This window comes from Aquila chrysaetos, chromosome 11, assembly GCF_900496995.4.
Source record: "Aquila chrysaetos chrysaetos chromosome 11, bAquChr1.4, whole genome shotgun sequence".
Classification (NCBI taxonomy): domain Eukaryota; kingdom Metazoa; phylum Chordata; class Aves; order Accipitriformes; family Accipitridae; genus Aquila; species Aquila chrysaetos.
In genome coordinates, this window is record NC_044014.1 from 9,156,794 (window position 1) to 9,179,126 (window position 22,333).

Consider the following 22,333-nt stretch of genomic DNA (forward strand, 5'->3'; position numbering starts at 1 on the left):
AAATCTCTTCCAAAGCACTGTATACTACTAAACCTGTTGTTACCTGAATCGCTTCCTTCCTACGTTCAGATACAAACTTGCATTTGCTTTTCTCCAGTCTCGTGGTCCTACCCTCCTGCTTTTGGCCCTGCAATTTCATACGTCACTTCCTTCACATTCTAGGACGGATATTACCTGGTGCTTAATCTGAGCACATTAAGCTTGAGGTTTGCGTCCAACTCTGTTGAGGATAATTTTCATAATTATGTGTTAATTATTATTATTATCTAATCCTGACTTTACACTATGATCGATATCATAATCCCTATTGAAAACTGAAGCCAAGTATATATTTATATTTTAGGCTGTACTTCAGTCATCTATGAACTAACCCACCCTGTACTGCTAGATGCCATCTATTCCTGGTTTTTTTCTGTTCCAAAAGAATTTCGTGCTCCTTGCAGAATTGGAACTAAATGGTAGCTCGGTTGATTTCCCAGGTTTTTGTTCTTGGTATACTTTCAAACCTCTTTTTAAGAGGGATTTTATATTTACTGTAAGAAAACGTCAAAGTTGTTTTGGACGCTAATGTATCCACTTCATCATCAATACCTGTTAACTGTTCCAAGAATTATAGTGTCTTCACACATAGCTATATGCAGTTACTCAGCAGCCTCTATGAAAACCATTAAGGCACTTAGAAATTGAATCATTCACCATAAATCATAGAGATTAGATTTAGGTATGCAATCACTGATGGGAGGAGGTTCTGTACAAACACAGCTACACGTGGATAAATACACATTTTCCAAGCAAAGATCCCAGAATCACGACCTTTGCAAATTTCATAGGTCTTAAAAACTAAAAAGTTCTGATCTTTCTTTGTTAATTTAGTAATTAGGTTTGTGCTACCGTTGTAACTTCTAATGGCAGTGACTGACAAGTTTTACTTCTTGGAGCTTTTACAACATATAAGTCATTCATGAATGTTAAAAATTCAAAATGAACTCCAAAACAAAAAAGCTGAAATAAATTATGCGACACAGTAAATTTTATTACAAGGGTAGATATGTTTCTTGATTTACATTACAGTCCTTCTGCAGTTGCTACAGGCAGGCTATTAACAGGGGAAAGAAAATCAATTCTGAAACAGGAGCCAGTAAACTGAAAGAACACTAGTTTCCCCTTTAAAAAAAAAAAAAAAAAATCCCTTGAAAATTTATATGTGAAGTATGTAAATCTTCACCATAATTCATTATTCTGTTCTGGCATACAAACCAATACAGGGTGCCAAAGCTAGTTTTCCTCAGAAACAACAGTGCAGAAAAAAAAGAACCCAACAATATTCTACTAAATCTTGCAGTAGGCTTGTTTAAGAATAATTACATTCCTTCTTTCCAACACATTTGGGCATTCTACATGTACACTAACATCATGTCTAACTTCACTGTAACAATAATTGTTCTATGCTGTGGAAACCTGTTAGATTAACTATTCTATGATCAAAAATGAATAAAAAGATTTTTTTTCATTAAATACAAACCTAATTTTGCCAGGCAGTGCTTTGCTGCTTAGGTTGAACCTTATAATTTAAACTGACCCTCCCAATTAAAACTCAGACACTTGTGAATCTTTCATATACACTTCAGGGAGGAAAGGAAATAACTAGTAGAAGAGTTATTATTATCTCCAGATGCGGCTTTAAAACTGGTAGAAAATTTTGCTGCTAAGGCACAAGTTGAGATCAGACTTATAGGTTTGACAGTTATAAAGAGATATAGGTGCATGAAAGCAGCTGATCCAGAAGCAAGAATGCTATTGCTGTCCTTAGGGAGAGAGCACATCAACTGGATAGCCAGGACAGCGTTTTAAGGGTATTTGCTTGTTTCATATGCACTTGCTACTTTTCAGAATATGGGAGCAACTGATGGGGAAGAAAAAAAAAAAAAAAAAAAAAAAAAAAAAAAAAAGGAAAGACATCTGTTACCAGCTTCAATGACAAAAATCCCTTGCCATAAAATTAGCTTCCTGAAAGTGAAGAACATGTTACTGCTGTTACTGATATTTGCATAGCTGTCAGAAGCCCAAGCTTTATGATTGCTTACTGCTTCAGGGACCACTGACCATTATTTGAGGTGCTGGCTACAGTCTGAGTTACTGCTTTTCAATAAATGTTACAGCCTTCAAATTCCATTACCAGCGGAGTCTGAATTACATCTACTCTCAAAATAAAATAAAAATGAGCAGAAACAAGTTATGGGGCTTTGCCGTGCATTCTGTTGAGAAATCTAGCCTATTTAAGACAACAGCTTTTTCTCACGGAGTCCTGTCTAACAGATATACAAGACATGGTACACCTCAAGGGTTGGGACTGTCAACAACACCCAGTCAAACATAGGGATGGTAAGTCTGGATGATAAATCACATCCTATTACTTGGACGCTTGAACCCTCTAATAACAAAGATGCTTTATAAAGACTTCCTCTGAAAAGATGTATAAACTACTGTTGCCTATTAAAGTCTGGAAGAGCTAAGCTTAAGGGTCTATATTCATCCTTACTTTCCAGTCAGCTCTGCATTACAGGAAATGGAGAAAAAGTGTGGTATAAACTCTTCCAATAACTCAACAGGAAAATATCCAACATTTGTGTGCCGGCATATAACTACTACACACTTCTGAGAAAAACTGGTAGCTGTCCATGTTACACCCAATAACAGGTCTATTTGTGGAAACAGCTCTAAGCTGAAGATGTCCTATATCACCATCTTTCTAATGACCCCTTATGCAACTATGTCACATTTCTGTTTCTCCTTTGATGTCAAGGAACAAGAGATCTTATAGCTAAATAAAATGCTTTTAGCATCAGGAAATTTCAATGCACCATTTTCCCCTGAGGGTTGCAGAGCTCTCTTCCTGACTGAGCACCCAGCTATGGCCCGTAGCCATTATGGACAGAAGAAGGGTGCTGACTAATGGGAACCTAGAGTACAATTTTATAAAGAGAGAAGGACTTCATCTGAAACTGAAAACTTCCTACATAGTTTCTATAATTGGCAAGTAATTCACTGATATCCAGTGCTGAAGAACTTGTATTCTGAGGTCATTAGACTTACCAGTGACAAAAATAAAATGGGTCACTGGGTAGTTGCTGGTGAATAATTAGCACAGACCAGCACATCTTCAGGAAATTGTTGTATGGAAACAACCATCACATACTCTTTTTTCAAAGTCAGGAAGTCATATTTCAGAAGGGGATATTTTGTGTTAGAATCACCAGGAATTTATTAAGATTTAGGGAAAAAACTCCAAGCTTGCTGAATAGGTAACCTGTATAGTAAAAGTACTTGAGGAAGCAACTGTGAGCCATTGATCCAAGTAAACAGTCACCTGCTGGGATGTACAGTTTTTCCTTGTAGTCATGAAAATCTTGAAGAGAACTGAATGCAAAAATAGAGATAATATAGGTGACTTTGACAGAAAATGAAGCTAAATGTCTTCTATAATGAGGAGTGCTGTTCCTTCTCCAATAGGAAATGAAATGGTAAATAGCATTAACTCCAACGCCAACACCCAAACCTTCCCAATGAAAGACACAAGCAATCTTAGCTCCAGTGCCAGCATAACAGGAGGCATAAAAGGAGAGTGGTGAAATGCATATCAACAACGAAACTTGAAATATCAGTTACAAGGTAAGTAAGGTCACTATTCTGCTTCCTTAGGAACTCATTCGTTACATAATCTATTCTTGACAAGTCACAATGAATAACGTAAATACAGGATAGTGGTACTTAGACTGTATTTAAAAAACGGTAGATGTGAAGTATTTAGGCCTCTACAAAAGTATTGTGTAAAAGGCACGTGACAAATTTCATGTGGCTATCTTACTTATTTCTATGAACAGAATACAACCCAAGGAAGTCACAGTAATTTCCTTAGTTCTAACAGAATTAAATGAAACCTTCAGTACTGAGTTGATATAAAATATTAGTATGTTTTTAATCAACACAATCTGACCAATGCAGCGTGACTGCATTAGTGGAAAGGACTACAGTGCAAATAGTTCAGTGTCCAAGACTATTTATGCATAGGCCAGCTTCCATGACATCCAAAGCCCTGCACTAGAACATGGCGCCAACTCTCTAATCACCACAGAAAGGCAAAGGTGGCTAATTTGGGAAACTACTTTCTAGACCATTTGAAAAATAATTCAGAGACCGTCTAGAGAGTTCCCCATTCCAAACCAGAACTTGAATCCATCAACAGTATGTTGACTCTTCCAAAGAGTCCTTTCATCAGTATAACAGTAACATCATTTTTGTAAGACTTATCATCCTTTAAATGGATGCTCTTTAATATAACAATAGATTGATATCAACAACTTCTGCGTATTGTGAAAGTGAAATCTGGTATGCTAAGAGATGTAGAAGAGCATAAATATTAGAACTGTGAGGCCATTTAGTACTGGCCTTGGAAATTTCAGCCTCTGGATAGGTATGAACCATGACTTCCCTGTCTGAACCCTAAGTCATAAGAAGGCTCATGTATTTTTTAAATTTCTATTATATACAGAATTTTAAAGTAAACATATAAAATCAAACTTGTTTTCTCTGAAAAGCTTCCTACTCCATTTATCATTTGAAGATCTTATCTACTGCTAGAGCACCAAACATTAGAAATCTGTATGGGTGATGTGAACTTCAGATATTGCCTTGGAAAAGAACAAACCACAGCATAAAAAAGTTGAGAGCTAAATAATAATCTTGTTGATTTAGGAAGACAAATACAGAGGACAATATTAACATCCTGAAAGAGTTTCCATAATTGGACCTTAGCATTCCTTTACTGCTGCATAAAATTGGAGTGACTTAATTTCTAGATGGAAGAAGGTTTTTTATGAAAAAATTAGCATGACAGGAAAGGAATGCAATACTCAAACACCATCATCTCTCAGACAGAACTGTCTAGACTGATGAATTTCAATGGGCCTCAAAAATAAATACAAAAAAATCTGTGCAACTGTGGCAGATAAGGAGAAGTCTGATTTTTTTTTTTTTTTTTTAAATAAAGAAGGGATGTGGGATGTAACCAATGATCAGAGATTCCCTTTATCATGCATTAAAACATGTTGCCATTAAGATGTTATGCTGCAGCAGGAATAGCACAAGCTAGAGCTGCAATCTGCTGACATCTGACAAAGAGTTGCATATCTTAGGAATACATCACCTTGAAAATGTTTGTCTCACAGGATGATATAGGCACCTTCCAATCTTAAAGGTGAACAGAGTGTGTAATGCATTTACCACTTAAATTGTTTCATGGGTTTCTTTAGGAAGGCTATCTGGCAATTGAAGTTGTTCTATCCTTAGGAAGTGGGATTGGTGAGTGTAAAAAATACCCATAATATGAAGAGTAAAAGCAAGCAGTTAAACTTCAGGTTTTTTTATATAACGTAGTACATGCATAACTGTTAATAAGTTGCACCAATTCATCCTTCGACACTGTGTAACACATATTTACAGTTAACATCCATGTATGATTAAGAAAAGTCTAGCTTTACTGAACACAACACAGGAATAATATTTCTCTGCCAGTTTACTTAGAAGATGACTGCTTTAATCCAGGAGGCTCCACAGCAGATTACTTTATCATATCTGTATCTATATGAAACAGGGGTCTGTATTTTATAAAAACGGGAGGGGGGGGGGGGGGGGGGGAGGTAGGGTAGTCCACCAAAATGGACATCTGTAGAATATTTGTAATTGTGGTTAACTGGCAAGTATTTTGAGCTTGTTCTGGTTTCTTGAGCAAATCACTAGGAATTATGAAATTTTATTACCATTTTAACAATTTAATTTTTAAGAATTAATTCCATAAGGGAGCTATAGCCAAAAGCTGGTCATGCACATAAAGAGCTCCTTGATTGGTGCAGGGGACACAGTATTTACAAATGCAGCTATAGTAATGGTAACTATAAATATTGCTGAAACTTCTTGGGGGGGTTGGAAAAATAATAATCATCATTGCATTGATTTTTTTGAGTCTGCCACTGCACAGTATCTCACTACTCCAGAAAATAATCAGTGAAATTGATTCCAATGAAGTCAAAGAAGAATATAAATTCTAACCAAATATACTTAGCGTTAACTGAACTTTGTAATATTGCAATATGATATAGACTTTCAACCTTTAAGAAAATCAGAGGCTAAACTAATGATTAACAAAAGATTACACTCAAATATCTAGGTACATACATACATACATACATATTTGTATGCCCTTTTTTACGTATACATCTAAATGCATAAGATATATTACAAGTAAACATTTATGTTCAATAATTTTAACCTCAGATTTTAAAATTGACAGTCTGAAGTCTGATTCACTACTGAAAGCACAGGCATCATAATGTAATTCTTATACACAGAAAATACAGCATGCAAATAATACTGTTTGTACAGTTTCTGTATGAGTGAAAACATGAAATTCAATGTAAAGCTAAGATGTCAACATCTCTATAAGCACAAAACAGTCATACTAACCTGTATTTTGATTGGCCAGGAGAAATTGCTGACATAGACATAGAAAGTGATGTTTGGGTTGCTCCGAAAGTTAAATTTTTCACAGGAAAAGCTATCTCTGTATTCCTTAATATTAGCCTTAGAAACAACAGGAATCTCTTCTCCAGATATTGTTCCAGCTAAAAAAACCCATAGGTAGAGATATATATTTATGACAAATATCAATCATCATTAAAGGTGCCTGCCAAAGTAAATTTGCACAAGAAACTTAAATTCTGCAATTACTTTTGGTGTCTTCATTCTACAACTTTAATAATCTTACTATGGTTTACATGGCACATTAGGTATATTTTGTGTACATACAGACAATTCACAGAAAACCTTACTCTGGTTTCAAAAGATTATGAATAAATCATAAAATTGATAGAAGTTACATGAATTTCAGAAGAAAGTTGTTATGGTCAGCTAAACAGAAAATATGCTTTCCTCTAGTAATTTACATTCCATTTCAATAAAAACTCATAGATTAATAAAGCTTGAAACTGAATTTCTCTACATCTTACATTATTGCTGTACAGTTTTAATTGTTCATGAAAGCTTTTATAACATACCTACTAATAAACATGTATCATTTTTTGCAAATATATGGGTGACTGTGCTAAGTGAAAATAAAGCAATAAATAAAATTTACTAACCATGGTATGTTAAAATACTTCAGAATTACATTGATGAAAAAATTCATGAGTTTATGTAAGACAAACTCAGAACCTTCTTTAAAAAGATTTTTTTTTTAATTTTAGTATGATTTTATTTTAAGGATAATACTTCTCCTTGGATGTGTTTTCAGAAAGCCAATAGAACCAATTCAGAAAAACTGTCTAAATAAAGCTTTTCTTCCTCCTTAAAACAAAGAAGAGTAATGGGGTTCAAAGTTGGAGAAAAATAGATAAGCAGCTCCTTTTATCAGCATACACAGAAGAACTTTATTGTTTGATATCAATGTTAAGGTTAATAATTAAATTTTTAGCTTGAACACTGAAACAAAGAAATAAAATCTCAGTCTCTGCAGTAGTTAAGGAAGCAATTTATCTTAATTAAAATCACAGCATTTCATAACACTGTCATTTTAAAAATTTAAATAGACTACAAGCTTTTCTTACCAAAGTAATTTTAATTGAATAGGAGAGAAAGTTAACATATTAATGAAGCTTTGTTCAGATTGCAAATTATCATCTGAGGTTTAAATAATATAATTAATAATGGCATAATGATAATGGCAAAAGAACACATTTGGTAAAGGTTTATTATCAAAATTAGCAACAAAGAGACAATCAGGTTAAAATAGCTTAAAGGATCATGAAATCACATGGGAAAAAATCATCACACCAAAATTCACCCTCACCTGTAGAACCAATGGACCATGTAATATTGAGGTTGAAGTTGTTTGATGCATTAATTGATATATCCAAATTTTTATTTGACTAGATAAAAAAAGAAAATATATTGAAGTTAAGAAAATATATCAGAACCTATTGAATATAACTCTATTGCACATAACTGAATATAGCCTTTTAATTGTCTTCCATTTTTCATTTTAAACATAAATAGAAATGGTAATAACTTAGAGCCAAAGGCAATCCTCTCTTTTGCTTCAGTAAGAACAGGGTACAAGTAAGCATATAACTACACAAGTTATCTTTTCAGATTGTGATAAAAATAATGAAATAATTTTCTTTACAAAACTGAAGAAAAAATACATGGCAAATGACTACATTTTAATTACAATCAAAAAATTACTTTTCAAATCTGCTTATAAAGATTTCTTAACTGAAGGGTATACTCCTTTAATTCATCTCAGGAAGATACTAAAACTTGTTATTCATGAGAACAGCAATAAAATAAACCAGTTGATAATCTTTTGGAGTGTTAGTTGATCTGAAGTGCGTGCACCATTTAGAAAGTTTTCTCAGTGAATGCACTGGAATAATTTTCAGTTCTCAGAAAGATTTGAAATATCTCTAATACCTTATAGGCACTTGGGAAACCTTTAATCATGGTCAAATACAATGGAAGTCTTAATCATGACTCTCCAAAACTTGTCTAATGTTAATAACATTTTCTTACCTGTTCTGGATTTGCTATAAAGTTTATGGCAGTGTGATGGCGATCATCTTCTTGTAATAAGCTGAAGGTAAACTGGTAATCAATCAAAAGGCTGTCTGTGGGCAAAACAGAAATTAGAAATAATAAAATAGATTCAAGTGTATACATATTAATAATATATTACGCAAGCATCTAAAAATTTACCGCTTACTTTTATTTTAAAAAACATGAAATAATCTTGAAGTCAGAATTATTCACATGCATTTAACTGTTTAAGTATTTGCACTACAATGTCTTGAAGCAACAAAAAACAAATAAAATTAGGTGAAGCAGTAATAAAAAAATAAAATTAAGAAAAATAACTAAATTAAGAAACAGATTCTATCATGGAGTCAGAGCAGCTATTACACATAACTTGGAATAGTCATTCTTTGTAAAGTAATTATTCCAAAATACAGTATCAAGTATCGTTAGAGTGTTAGCCGTTCCCTAATTTTATTCTGAAATAATTATTCAAATGTTCTGTTCAAAATGCAGTTCAATATTTTAGGTTTACATTCATACGCTTTACTGTGTTATATAAATGGTTTACATAGCTACATTACTATAACACATTTTAGAATTACTAGGTTTAAACATTTTAGAAAAAAGTTGCATCTACTATAAAATTATATAGTATGAGCTCATGATACTCTAGTAAATAAAATTGCTAATAATAAAACGGTGCAGTGGAATTTTGAATAGAAATCATGTGACCACCAAGCACTTCCTTTCTAAATTTCCAGAATTCCAAGAGATTTTTCTAAATGGCAAGTGATATGAACTTTTCATACAAGAGAAACAAGTCACAGTCTAGTATTGACTCAAAAAGATTCTATTTCACTTCCAAATGGCATTTGTTCTACACATTTTTCTTTCAACCTATGAAAGGAATGGAGTCTGCCAGGCAGTTCTTGAATATTCATGCCATTCCTGTCACTGCACACTAACAGCACTGCCCTGATGGCCAGCTAAAGTTGGCATAGGTGCAGAAGGGAGAAAGGACCATCCTCAGATGACCCAAACCATGCTTAACCCTTCCTGGAAGGAGCATAAAATGATTGGGACAAGTCAGAAGACGTAAGTTTTGAGCTATCCCATTGTGTTCATGAAGCTGGAGGAATGAGATTAACCCTTAGTTGGGTCATAGCACTAGGAATGACTGAAAAAGAACTTTTCTGCTGGACAAAGGGGTAGAGGTGGACTTGTCAGGGTGAAGCGGGTTTCCAGCACCTCCATAATGTAAGAAAAGGACCCCGTCACCAGGGATGACTGTTGCTGTAATTCATAGAGGGTGCCACATAGAATCCCAGCAGGCAATGTTCACTGCAGTTAGATAGTCAAGAATCAGCAGAGCCCTCAGAGGTGTAAATTGTGTTAGCGGATTAATAATCCTTGTGCAACAGACAGTTGTGAACCAAAAGTGGGTGCAGTGGATGGATCTTGAATGCTCTGTTACAGGGGCAGATATCTTCAGAACTAACAGAATGAATCTTCCAACTCTTTGACCATTACAGTTCTACAGGCATCAAAAAATTCTGGTTTTTGCTCTGTCACGGGAAATAAGGAGGTGACTTGTAAATGTACATGACTCGGATTATTATTTTGTGCATGTTAAAATATGGTTAGATTCAAGTCATCTTTGATGCTACATCCTAGTGAATAATTTTGAAGCCCTATTTTGATCCCTGTCTTGATGACATTCTATTAGTCAAAACCACACAAGCAGTGTGTTACAAGTAAAAAATATGTGATCATAAAAACAAAATCAGTAAATACAAAGAGAGTGAAAGATTAAGCCAAAGCAGGAAAAAGCTGTGTCAGCCTTTTGTTGGACTCAATACTTTGCTTACTGCTGACAATCACCTTTTCTGCAGCAACACATCATCTGAAAAAACACGCTCTATTGTATCCCATGGGATGCCTGATATAGGAGGAGAAAAAAAAGCTTACTGGTCAATGAAGCATGAATATAGCCCACTGTATTGTCTTAATAGTTAAAGAAAATGGGTTTGGTTCTTTTGTTGGTTTGGTTTTTGTTGGTTTTTTTACACTGAGTGTGGAAAGAAAATTAGAAAATAAAGGAGTTACATGAAAGGATTTACCATGACCTTCGAAGCAGAAAAGTCCACTTTCTCTATTATCAGCCATTACAGTTCCATTATTAAAATAAGAATAAGTTGATCTAGATGTCTTAGATAATGAGTTTTGATCAGGTTTTTGCAAGCTTATGAAGGCAAAAGATGAATAAATATTAAAGACCCCATTTATTTATTAATACTACTCTACACTTCTATAACTATGCAAATCTAATTTATAAAGTCTCATTGACTCTATTAGTAAGAGTGTGCCACATCTACATATTTAACAGTAAGAGTACCATTGCACCACAATGGTGCAGGACAGCAAAAGATGGCAATTAGAGAATGACCCCTATTAAAGGGATTAATAAACCCTTTAATAATCATGAGTTGCAAGGCCAAAAGGCTAGTATACTAATGTATAGATATGCTAAATCTCCTGATCTAGTCAACTTGGGGTCCCACAAAATACAAATGACTGCTTTAGCATGAATTTTTGCAAACAGAGTTATTGCAAATATATGGCAGACAAGCCCCTCAGCATGCACTCCTGCGGAAATTCTGGTTACTGAAAAGGCTACAAGATGCAAGAAGCAGTGTAGATGGGCCTTCTGGACAAGATCCTGTTGATTTTTCTCACAATATGTGGAAAATGACCATTTAAAAATGTCATAGTATTCTTCTAAGCCCACATTGCGCCCTCTCAGAGATGCAGAGTATCAGCCAAAGACCAGCAGTGATATAGTGTTAAGATCTCATCATAAGGCAAAATTGGGAGTAGAGTCCCATGTGGGACTCTTGCCTCCCAGTCATATGAATGAGCAGGTTTTCTGCACACAAGTTTAAAAAAAATTCAGTCATTTACTCTTAAAACAATATGACTACTTTTTTCCTGGGGTTTGTTGTTCTTGCTGTTGTTTCATTGGTGTTTGTTTTCTTTTTTTTTTAATTTGTTTTCCTTGCTAAAAGCCAAGAAAATAGGAACTAGTTTTTCAAGCATTGCAGGAAAAGTCCTTACACTGATAAAAGATATTAAACTATACAGCTCCTCATAACTTTACCATCTGTAACAAATCAGAAAATTACTTCCACTTTTTTTACTGCATTTTCAACCTGCAATACAGTTGAAACAGCAAATAATGAAAAACAGTAAGATTTGGTTATGTATAGTGTCTTTTATACTCAAAATATCCCAACGTATTTTATGGTGTTATTAATTAGTTAATTACTCCATTAATTAATTAACAATTAATTAGTCACTCCATTAATAGTTTCAAAGTTATAGTTATATACCCCACGCTGTAGTCATTATCTCCCCTGTAGTACTCAAAGAGCCTTGAACAACATGGCTTGTGTTATTCCAGAAGACTTGAGTGCCAACACACAGAACTCGCCTCGGGATTCTTCAAAGGTGCCAAAGGACCTTTAACTTATACCAAGCCAGCCCCACAAAATGGGAAGAGAAGATCTTCACTAAGCTATTCAGAGGGAGCACATTTCTTAGCACTAACAAACACAAATTATGAAGTTTTTATTCCCCAGTAGAGAGGGACAAACCATTAAATCTCTAACTTGGCCACAGACTGGATGCTGCAAAGCAGAAATACATATCTCTTCATAGACGGTTCTAATTCAGGGAAGATATCTAAAAAGCATATGACTTGAATGAAGTGGAGAGCGCTGCCTAATGCAGTTATATGATTCAACAGTGCAAATGAAGTTGGGTGGAAATTAAAGAGCTGACACTGCGCAAACATTCCTTCCCATCTTTCTGAGGACTGCAAAAGCACGGTGAAGAAGTTTCACAGCTTGGAGAAAGGTTCACTTTCATACTCAGGATAATTTCTGGTTGGCCAAAACTTTGAGAACGATTTGCCTCGACCTATTCTTAAGTTGCACACCCCAAATCTCTGGAAGGCTCTAAAGCTAGATTTTATTAGAATATGAATTAGTAGAACTAATTTAAGTTTAAACTCAAAGTGAGAGTAGAAATTAAAAGGGATTTTAAAGAAGTCTCTCCTCCATCTATTGCATCCCGCTGCTGTCTGTCTCACTCTCCTTTCTCCCTCTCTCCATCTGTTTCAGCCTACACCACAGGGGAGACTTCCCCACATATATTCAGCAGCTCTCAGGGAAAATATCACCTCCCTCTCCTCCAGAAGGCTTCACCCTCTACAGACTGCAGCAGGCAGAACAGCTTTCCTTCCCACTGCCAAGCCCCATCCTGAACATAACCCTAAAACATAATCTATGCCAATACATCGTAAATTCACATAAACAAAACTAAGCAGTTACACAGTATATCACACTGTATTTCCCAATTCATAGTGCCATTCAGCCTAGACAGCTTAGCCTGGAAATAAATACAAAATTTAAAGTAAAATTTAGTTGCAAGACTATGACCTGTTCTGAATAGTTAAATGTATAAATAGACAAATGTATAATAGCTAAATGTAGAAATAGCTATTTAAAGTACATTCAGTATATCCTGTTGATATATATTGTTGTGTATATTTACAATCAGGAATTTAGAGAAGCCTGAGATTTTACTCCACGTATTTTTGTTTCTACTTTAAACCTTTAAAAAGCCACCATAAGTATTTTTACCCTTTACATAAACACATGAGACTTTTCATAAGTGCTTCGGTTTATAAAGACACACACAGAACAGATTGCTTCAAAATTAGGAAAGAAATTTGGATCACATATAAACAGAAACTAAAAAAATCTCACTGCATTTATATTATAGCATAGGATGACAATGAAAGCACAAAGATAACAAATACTAAACATAATCATCAAACTGTCATATGAGCAACACCTGATAAAAGCAATCTTGTAATTTTCATCTGGCTGACCTATGGAAGCAAGATTTTAAAACTCTTTTCAAAATCTGGCAAACTCTGAAAATAAAGAAATTCAGACAACACCACTTCCATAAGAGGTAGCAATCAAAATATTATCGATGTCCATTAACATCCAAAAATTAAAAATACAAACTTATAGAATTATTTCAGTGAATTATTGAAGAAAATGCTTGATTCTCTAGAATTACCATTGATGCACTCTGTGGTTCATTTTGGTGACTCTTTCATTTTTCTGTAAGAATTAAAAACATCTAGAATATGAATCTCAGCTTTTTTCAGAACATATTTCCTCAATCTAAACTTAATTCTCAACACATTTTAAATTCACAAAGTGTCAATTAGCTATAATGATTTTTGAAAGAAATGAGGTAGTTAACTATCTTGAGCACTGCATAGATGCTTCCCTTAAATATGGAAAGAATGTTCATGGCATTACAGAAGGAGTGTTGCATTCTTTTATTTTTAAAAATGTTAACTGAAAAAGAGTTTATCTGAAGCACCATTTTTTTTAACAATTACTTGCTTTTCTACATACCCCCTATCTTTTGGAAATATGCAGAAGACAGTTTCATCTTAGTTTTGGATTGTTTCAGTAAAATCTTAATAGCCAGCATTTAATTTTTTTTATGCCATCCATATTCTCCACATTTACATTTTCCCACTTAATATGTTTGAAATAAATATTTTTTTTTAAAAAAACTGGTATTCAGAGTTTCGCTACACCCATGGGCAATGGAAAGAGATGGAACAACTATCACATTACAACAGCAATAATCCCTTCCTACTTTGTGCTGGCACAAATGACTGTAAAATGTCTAGTGTGTTGTTGGCACAGATGTGCAGCCCAGACCTTCATCTCAAATCTGTTACAAGATACAGGTGACTCAAGTGGCAGCCAGACAGAATTTAGACAGCCGCACACTAGAATATAATCTATAAACTCCCTGAACTTTTATATGTAGTTTCACAGGAAAAGTTCTTGAGGACATAGAAATCTCCTACACAAATTCAGAGCCCACAGCTCAGATCTTAATACCCCACCACACACAGTATTTGGAATCCCCAAGCTGGGTATTTTTGAGCCAAAGTTTCTCCAGAAGTCAGCCCAGTGCATCTTAAGCACAGCTACTATGGACTTCAGCACAAACATCAGCTGGCACGTCACCACGACGTCGCCTCCTCTTCAGAGCTCTCACCAGTACATGTTGTAGGCTGTCTTCTTTTTGATACTATTAAACCCATCTCCTCCTATTTTTGCTTAGCAGGGTGTTCCCCATCACCTGAGTGTAGGCAAGGGAGAAGCAGCAGCAGGATTCACACCAGCGGGGAAGAAAGACTCCATTTGCACACAGAGAGAAAGAGACCAGAGGAAGTCAAATGAGACAGGCACTCAGCAGGGAGAGGGGAGACCTACAGTCTAATTTCAGTTTCCAGGCATGTTGCTTCATTTTGTATTAAAAATCATTGAATAAAGTGGAAAAAGAATGCTGGGAGATAAGACTACAATACCATCCTGACATCATCAACGGTCAAATATAACAAGGACTTACGGTTATTGAGTCTTTTCACATCTCTATTTTGATTTTTTCAAAACCCTTGACTGCTTTCACAGTCAAAAGGAGTCATTAAAATCAATTCAAAATGTCAGTAATGAGTGCATGTGAGAACACAACAATAATTAGGCAAAGACAGACATTTAATTAAATGAGGAAAATAAATTTCAAAGCAGTCGTTTAATCCTAATATTGCTGTTAATTTTCAAGAAACTGTTTTCTTTCTTTAATGAAGGCCCATGACTTTTAATATGGTTAATATGGCTTAATATGGGAGTTTTATACCATATCCAACAAAGAACAGACCTATTCCCATACTCAAGCTTTTGTATTAAAAGAAAACTTTGTGTTTTCTAAAATGCCAGAATGTTCCCAAAAGAACAAAGGCCAGACAGAAGTCTTGATTTGAAATTCTACTTCAGTATTTCTGAGTGCCACTACAACTCTCTAAGCATATATAATTTCATTGGTAATTATTTTTAAAAAATAGTTTTTAAAAATTGGATATGTTTATTATAAATTAGTGATAAAGTTATACACAAAAAGGTATGTTAAAGAGGAATAGTAACACTGTAAAAGGAACCACTACAATCAAGGGTGCCTGTGAATTATTTTTGGGTGAGTGCTCACTTAATGGGCAGATATTCAACATTTTGTTCTACGTTCAGTACTCAGTGTTGGGCCCATGCCTCATTTACTACATACTACACAAACTCTTTTCTAAAGACGGAATTAATTTATAATGTGGCTTTCTATAGTATTCATCACTATCATTTTCTACGTTCTTCAGAAAAGTTAATGAATTTGTTACAACATTACTGAGATGAGCAGGCATTATTAGTCCCATTTTATAGGACAGGAAATGAAACAAAGAGACCAAGGACAAAAACATCCATTAATCATGAGTAGCCAATCTGAAATACCTCAAGTTTGATTTTTCATAATATTTTGAATTATATAACACTACATATGATCATTCTTATTTTGCAGTTCCTTCCATCATTCATTGTAATTCTTTCCACTTTTACAAGAAAACAGGAAAGGAACATACATTCATCTTTCCATTACATTATCACTGATTCATCCCTTGCAAATTCATTCAGTGCATTGTAGAGGGAAAGTTCCTTGGGAAATAGTATGTAGCCATGCTATTAAAAGTTGTACAATGATGCCCTAATAATGAAGCAAATAAAAAATTATTGTGCCAGCAACTTTAATTCTTTCACTTTCTTGGCACCCACTGCCTAAATAGCATATTTCAATAAAGGGGGTTTGTTAAGTAATTTAATTTACAAATCAGGCTAGAGTAAATTCTAGAGAACCACTTTAACTTTTGAGCTGGCTTCTCCTTTTCCCCAAATCTTTCCAGTAGAGCATCCCAGTTCATTACATCTCTCAGCAGAGAGGAAAGAATGAACCTGAGTTCCCAGAAAGGGAGCAAGAACATACAGAACTTCACACATTCATGGGGTTTCTAACTTTGGCCACTGGCCATTCTCCCCTGGCTCCTGTTACATAGTTTCTTAATGCACATTTCTAAAACTGAACAACATGGCAAAAGATTTTCATACGTATACAGAATTTCTAAGAAATACATCTAGCATTTTGGCTCTAAAAGTTAGTTTAGCAAAAGTTCTAAGCCAAAAGTAGTGCAATGTATGTCAGAGCCATACAAACAGAGCATGCGCCCAGACCCACTCACAACATAGTCTTGTTCCCAACTACATCTTAATCACCACATTTTATAAATGTAAGGTGAGGATCACACGATCTTTACCTGATCAATGACTAAAGTGTTTTTTTCATTTTTTTTCTTCTGATAACTAATAGTAATATTTAAATTATGCTGAAAACTAGTGTAATGGACATCAAGAGATGTCAAAATGTGCTTACTTGAAGGGAATCCTTATGGCCAACTTGAAATGATAATCACTAAAACTGAAGGAAGAGATGGTACACTATTATGGGTGCTAGCCATGAAACAGAAAATAGCAAAGGATAGGTAAGAAAACGATGGAAAGCTTCTTCATTCACTGAATAAATGGCTGGCCTTATATACAACCATGCACGTATTAATAAAAACTTTTAAGACTACAGTTAAGAAATTATATTTCAGCCATTGACTTCCACCAGTAACATTATTTCAATATCTTTATTACACTAAAAGGCAGACAATTACGTGCCTGAGTTGGTACATTTTCATCATAATTCTGTATTACTGAACTACAATAACTGATTTTGTTAATAGAAACCTCATCAAATAGTGCTGTTCTATTTTTATTTCTTGAAATCACTTAAAGTTGTAAGAACCTCCCTCACAATTGCAATATCGGACCCATCACAGTCAGTCTTCCCACATTTTTCTATTTAGAGAAGTCTCTATTCATGCTGATTCTAAAATTCATACTCTCACCTCTTCATTGCACAGGCAGTTTGCCTCTATCCCGCTCTTTCTAGTGACTGCTCTCTATTTCCAGTAAGAGTTTTTTGAGAACAATCCTATTCATATTCCTCTCTATCAGCAAAAAAGTTGCTTTTGAAACCAAGTTCCTTTATCAAATGCTATAAATCATATTTATTTGTGACGAAAATAAATTCTGCTTGTATTACATCTAAGTTAGGGGGTTACCACCAGACCTATTTTCAGTCAGGATAATTATTTTGAACTTTCAGAGCAGCTGCCTGATTCATTCCTCTGTCATCCATACCTAACAGTCATCCAGTGCCGCATTTTCATTGTTACATTGAAATAAGTTGGTGTCTGACATTACTTGTCCATTGTGACAAAACAAAAAGTCATTTACTGTGAAGTCTTTACTATAAACTAGCAAAACTTGCATTTTGGCTAAATGTAATGAGAGGACTGAGATTCAAAATAAGCCAGCACTTACTATTTATATGCCTTTTTCCATGTAAAGGAAGAGCATGTGAGAATGAATTTCACAGAAGTTCAAAGTTTTTAAAAAGCATACAGCAATAACAATTCATTGTTTCTTTTACTGTACTTTAAAAAGATGTACTAGGCTAAAAAGCCCACAGACATAGGGATTAGTGTCATAATCAGCAAAACGGGTAACTAAATTTTATTTTAAACAGAAATCTTTTATGAAATTTTCAGCTGCTAGTTGGAAAGTTCTAATAGTTGTCAACTTTGATCCTAAGGGAAGGCCAGATACAGAAAAATCTGACCTGTGTTAAAATTTTATTCAGCTAAATGTTACTAATAGTCTAGGCTTACTCTACATTGACTAAAACTTTCTGAAGAAGACTGATCTCTTTCTGTGCCAGATATGCACAGAGGTCAGATGAGTAACCCTTGGTTCTCTCTGCTGGCTACAGAAAGACCTAGAAGGTTAACTAAGGCTAGGCAGATAAGTTTTAAAAAGCTAGTTAGGTGAAATGCCTCTCACTGTAACTGTCATAGGACTAAATATGCAGGTATGTCAATGTTATGGTAAGCAAGGGAAGACTTGATGCTGAGATCTAAAAACTGAGGAACCTATATAATTACCTGGGTTCTTTTAAGCACACAGTCTGAAGATTGTGTTCCTAAAGTTTTTAAACCATAGACCACAGCCAGACCTCATGTTTTTCATAGATATTTCACCAAACTCTGAACTGAAAACACTGCAACAACTGACAGGGTTTCTGTGAACAGCTGCAGACCCTTTTCAAGTTCTGCCCAGGACCATGGTCTATAAACAGTTTGGACACCAATGAACTAGAGAATTATGAACAAAATATTAGTAAAAGAAGCAACAACAAAGAAAAGTGAGTACATCAGTTGGCAGTTATTTGAACATCAGTTTTAGAAAAAAGGTCTAGATTTCTCTGATGATGAAGCATTTCAAAGTTCATGCCACAGGCATTACAATTAGTCAAAAATACAAGTGTTATTACTTGACAGTAAGGACTGCCCAGTAAATGAACTTTTGTTTTGTCACCATGGAAAGTCTTTGTAACATCTTAATTCTTGTAATGTTCTTAAAGTGTTAGAAAAAGTGGGAGATAAGTACAAAAAAAAAACCAAGAAAAAAAAAAACAACTCATTAAAATATTATGGTAGAAGTTCAAATTTATCTCTCCATGAAATTTTCTTCATAATGATCTAGATGCATCACCAGCTTTACAACACTCATTAATATTACAACTCTAACATGCAACATAATTTTGCAATATACTAGCATCAATACTCACTAACATGATTCTAGTTTTTTTCTTGAGTTATATAGTCTATACACACTGAAGAGATCTCTGATCTGCTTGTTCTGACAACTGAAATGGCATATCTAAGAAACAACAACATTAAATTACTGTTTGAGTTCATGTGTTATTGCCAGAGGGATGTTTCTTGTCAGGTAGTTAATGAAAGCAGTCAAATTTTAATGTTATTTTAAATCTGGCTCTTATAATGTTCAGTTTATTGTATAATCCCTACAAATAAGGTACTTTGTTTCCTTTTAGAAATAAAGAAATTGATTTTTATTTCTAAAATGGATTAACGCCCATCATATGGACGTGGCAAAAGTATAAATACCATTTTTAAAATTGTTTATACTTTTATACATTTATATTGTCAAGTTTTCATATAAATTCAGAATATTCAGAAGGTATTCACGCAATAACTTCTATGTGGATTATTAGCAGAGTTTTTATCCTGGTTCTCAAATAATTCAACACTGATCTCAGCAATTAAAGAAGCAACCTCTGGTTGATTAGGCCTTACAAGGAGACAGAACATGCACTTCGTAAATTAGCTATAAATATACAGAGATAAGTAGGTGCTCCTGTTATATCTCAACATTTTCAAAGTTCTCTTTCTTCCTTTTTCTCATTATTTAGTTGAACTTTGCTTAAGAAACCTTAAATCTACAGTCCAAATGTCAGAACTTAGCCTATGTTTCTTGACTCCACATGATTTGTACAAAATACACAATGTAAATTGAAGTTGAGATGTTTCAACTTTGCTGATATTCTTTGCTGTTTCTCAAACAATTTTAACATGTTAGTTCTGAGAACTAAAATCTCTTATAGCAAATAAATCCAGAACACTTTTAGCAAAATTGCACTTCATACTGGACAGAAGTGATACATGTCGTATACCTCACTGTGCAGTCTCCCCTATTTTAAAGTCATGAATTGCAACAGGTACTTGTATTGTAAAAAATATAATATGCTAAATCACCATACTTGCACAATGGACAGTAGAAACTCTTTTGCATTACAATTTTGAAAAGAAGTTGTAACATAAGCACCTCTTCATTTAAAACACCATCAGGTATATTTAAAGTAAAATCTGTTGATTTAAATAATAATATTCTCACTGCTTTTTGCTCATGCTAAGAATTAAGTGCCAATTCAGCAAAGCATTGATGGAATATTAAAATTCCAAACATTCACAAATAAGATTACACATCTGTAATATTGCCCAATCCAGCCTACACAGCCTTTAAAACAGATAGGAGAAAATACCTCAGCCCTTAGTGCAAAGTACAGAGTGGCAAACTTGAGAAAAAATAAACCCAGATTTTTTTCCCCACTTCCTACAAATTTAGCTTCTAGGGTTGGCAGTTAAGCACATAAAATAATAAACTGCTTGGTTAAACTAGCAAATGGAAATAATAGAGGAAGGAAATATGGAGCCCAAAAGGTTGTTTTTCTCAACCCCAACACAGTCACCCACTCTTCAGAGGAGATTTATTCTTTGACTGAGAGAGGGAACATTGGCCACCGTGGCAGGACTCACTGACTCCTTTCTGAAAGTGACTTGGAAAACTCAATTTCCACCTCAAACAGCTGCCAGCCATTAAAAGAAATATTCTGTTTTCCTAGCACTAGTTTTTCTATAAACCAGGAACTAGATACAGCTGTGCTTTCATTAATTCATGACTTTTTTTTGGCCATGGAAAGAAAGAACTGCTAACTGAAATGCACAAACAGAATAAACCTCTTACTCTTTTGTTGGTTTTTTTTCCAATGATTAGCTTGATAGAGAACAATTGATAGATACCACTACTTTTTCATAGTATCATAGAATCATTTAGGTTGAAAAAGACCTAAATTTTAAAATCATCAAGTCCAACCGTCAACCATGCCCACTAAACCATGTCCCGAAGTGCCTTGTCTACGTGCTTTTTGAATACCTCCAGGGATGGTGCCTCAACCACTTCCCTGGGCAGCCTGTTCCAATGCCTGACAACCCTTTCAGTAAAGAAATTTTTCCTAATATTCAATCTAAACCTCCCCTGCTGCAACTTGAGGCCATTTCCTGTCATCCTATCACTAGTTACTTGATAGAAGAGACCAGCACCCACCTCACTACAACCTCCTTTCAGGTAGCTGTAGAGAGCGATCAGGTCTCCCCTCAGCCTCCTTTTCTCCAGGCTAAACAACCCCAGTTCCCTCAGCTGCTCCTCGTAAGACTTGTGCTCCAGGCCCCTCACCACCTTCATTGCCCTTCTTTGGACACACTCCAACACCTCAACGTCCTTCCTGTAGTGAGGGGCCCAAAAGATATTTTTGAAAGATATCAGGCACAAACTGTTTGACACAGCTTTTCTAGGAACTGAATTATCATGTAAAAAGGAACAGCAAACTGTAGCGAATACTGACAGTCTGTTTGTTCTTGGTATTTGTAAAACACTGATTGTTCATATCATCTATACCTGACCCTCATAGACCATATCATGTGCTAGGCAATCCTTGCCAATGAACATGAAGTGACATATTTGCATGACATAGTTCGACATCGTCTTCCCTAGATTAATTTCATTTTTCTCTTTCCAACATTTAGTCTACTGTTCATTCTAATAATGACCCCTCTTCATCATCTCTTTCATTAGCCATTCCTAGGGCCATGAAAGGCTCTCTAGGCACTAAAGGCACTTTATAATCTGTCTAGCCATATTTTCACGAACCTGCACAAAGTGGTACCTATTTCTACTCAACAAGAGTAGAATTCTAAAATTCTCATTTCACTGACGAGACAAATGTGAGATTTTTGCCCTTTTAAGATTTTTCTGCCCACATTTCGCATAGCTTGTCATTTTTCCAAACTTGTTCTGATGGCCGTGGCATTTCCTTAAGGGGGTAACCCAGTAAAGCATATTTATTTACCCATAACATAAAAAGACAAATCAAATACATATATATTACCTCTCTACCAGTGTATCTTCATACTCCTTGACAGATA

General features: G+C 34.8%; 1 protein-coding gene across 4 annotated transcripts in view; it reads right to left on the reverse strand.

The window, feature by feature from the left end:
- ATRNL1 (attractin like 1) overlaps window positions 1–22,333 on the reverse strand; it is a 539,891-nt gene that overhangs the window by 301,906 nt on the left and 215,652 nt on the right. For all 4 annotated transcript variants that reach the window (XM_030030646.1, XM_030030645.1, XM_030030649.2 and 1 more), the window contains exons 22-24: window positions 8,623–8,717; window positions 7,901–7,979; window positions 6,520–6,677 (exon numbers count right to left, since the gene is read on the reverse strand). In XM_030030646.1, coding sequence (XP_029886506.1) covers window positions 6,520–6,677; window positions 7,901–7,979; window positions 8,623–8,717 — 332 coding nt within the window. The remainder of the gene's footprint in view (window positions 1–6,519; window positions 6,678–7,900; window positions 7,980–8,622; window positions 8,718–22,333) is intronic.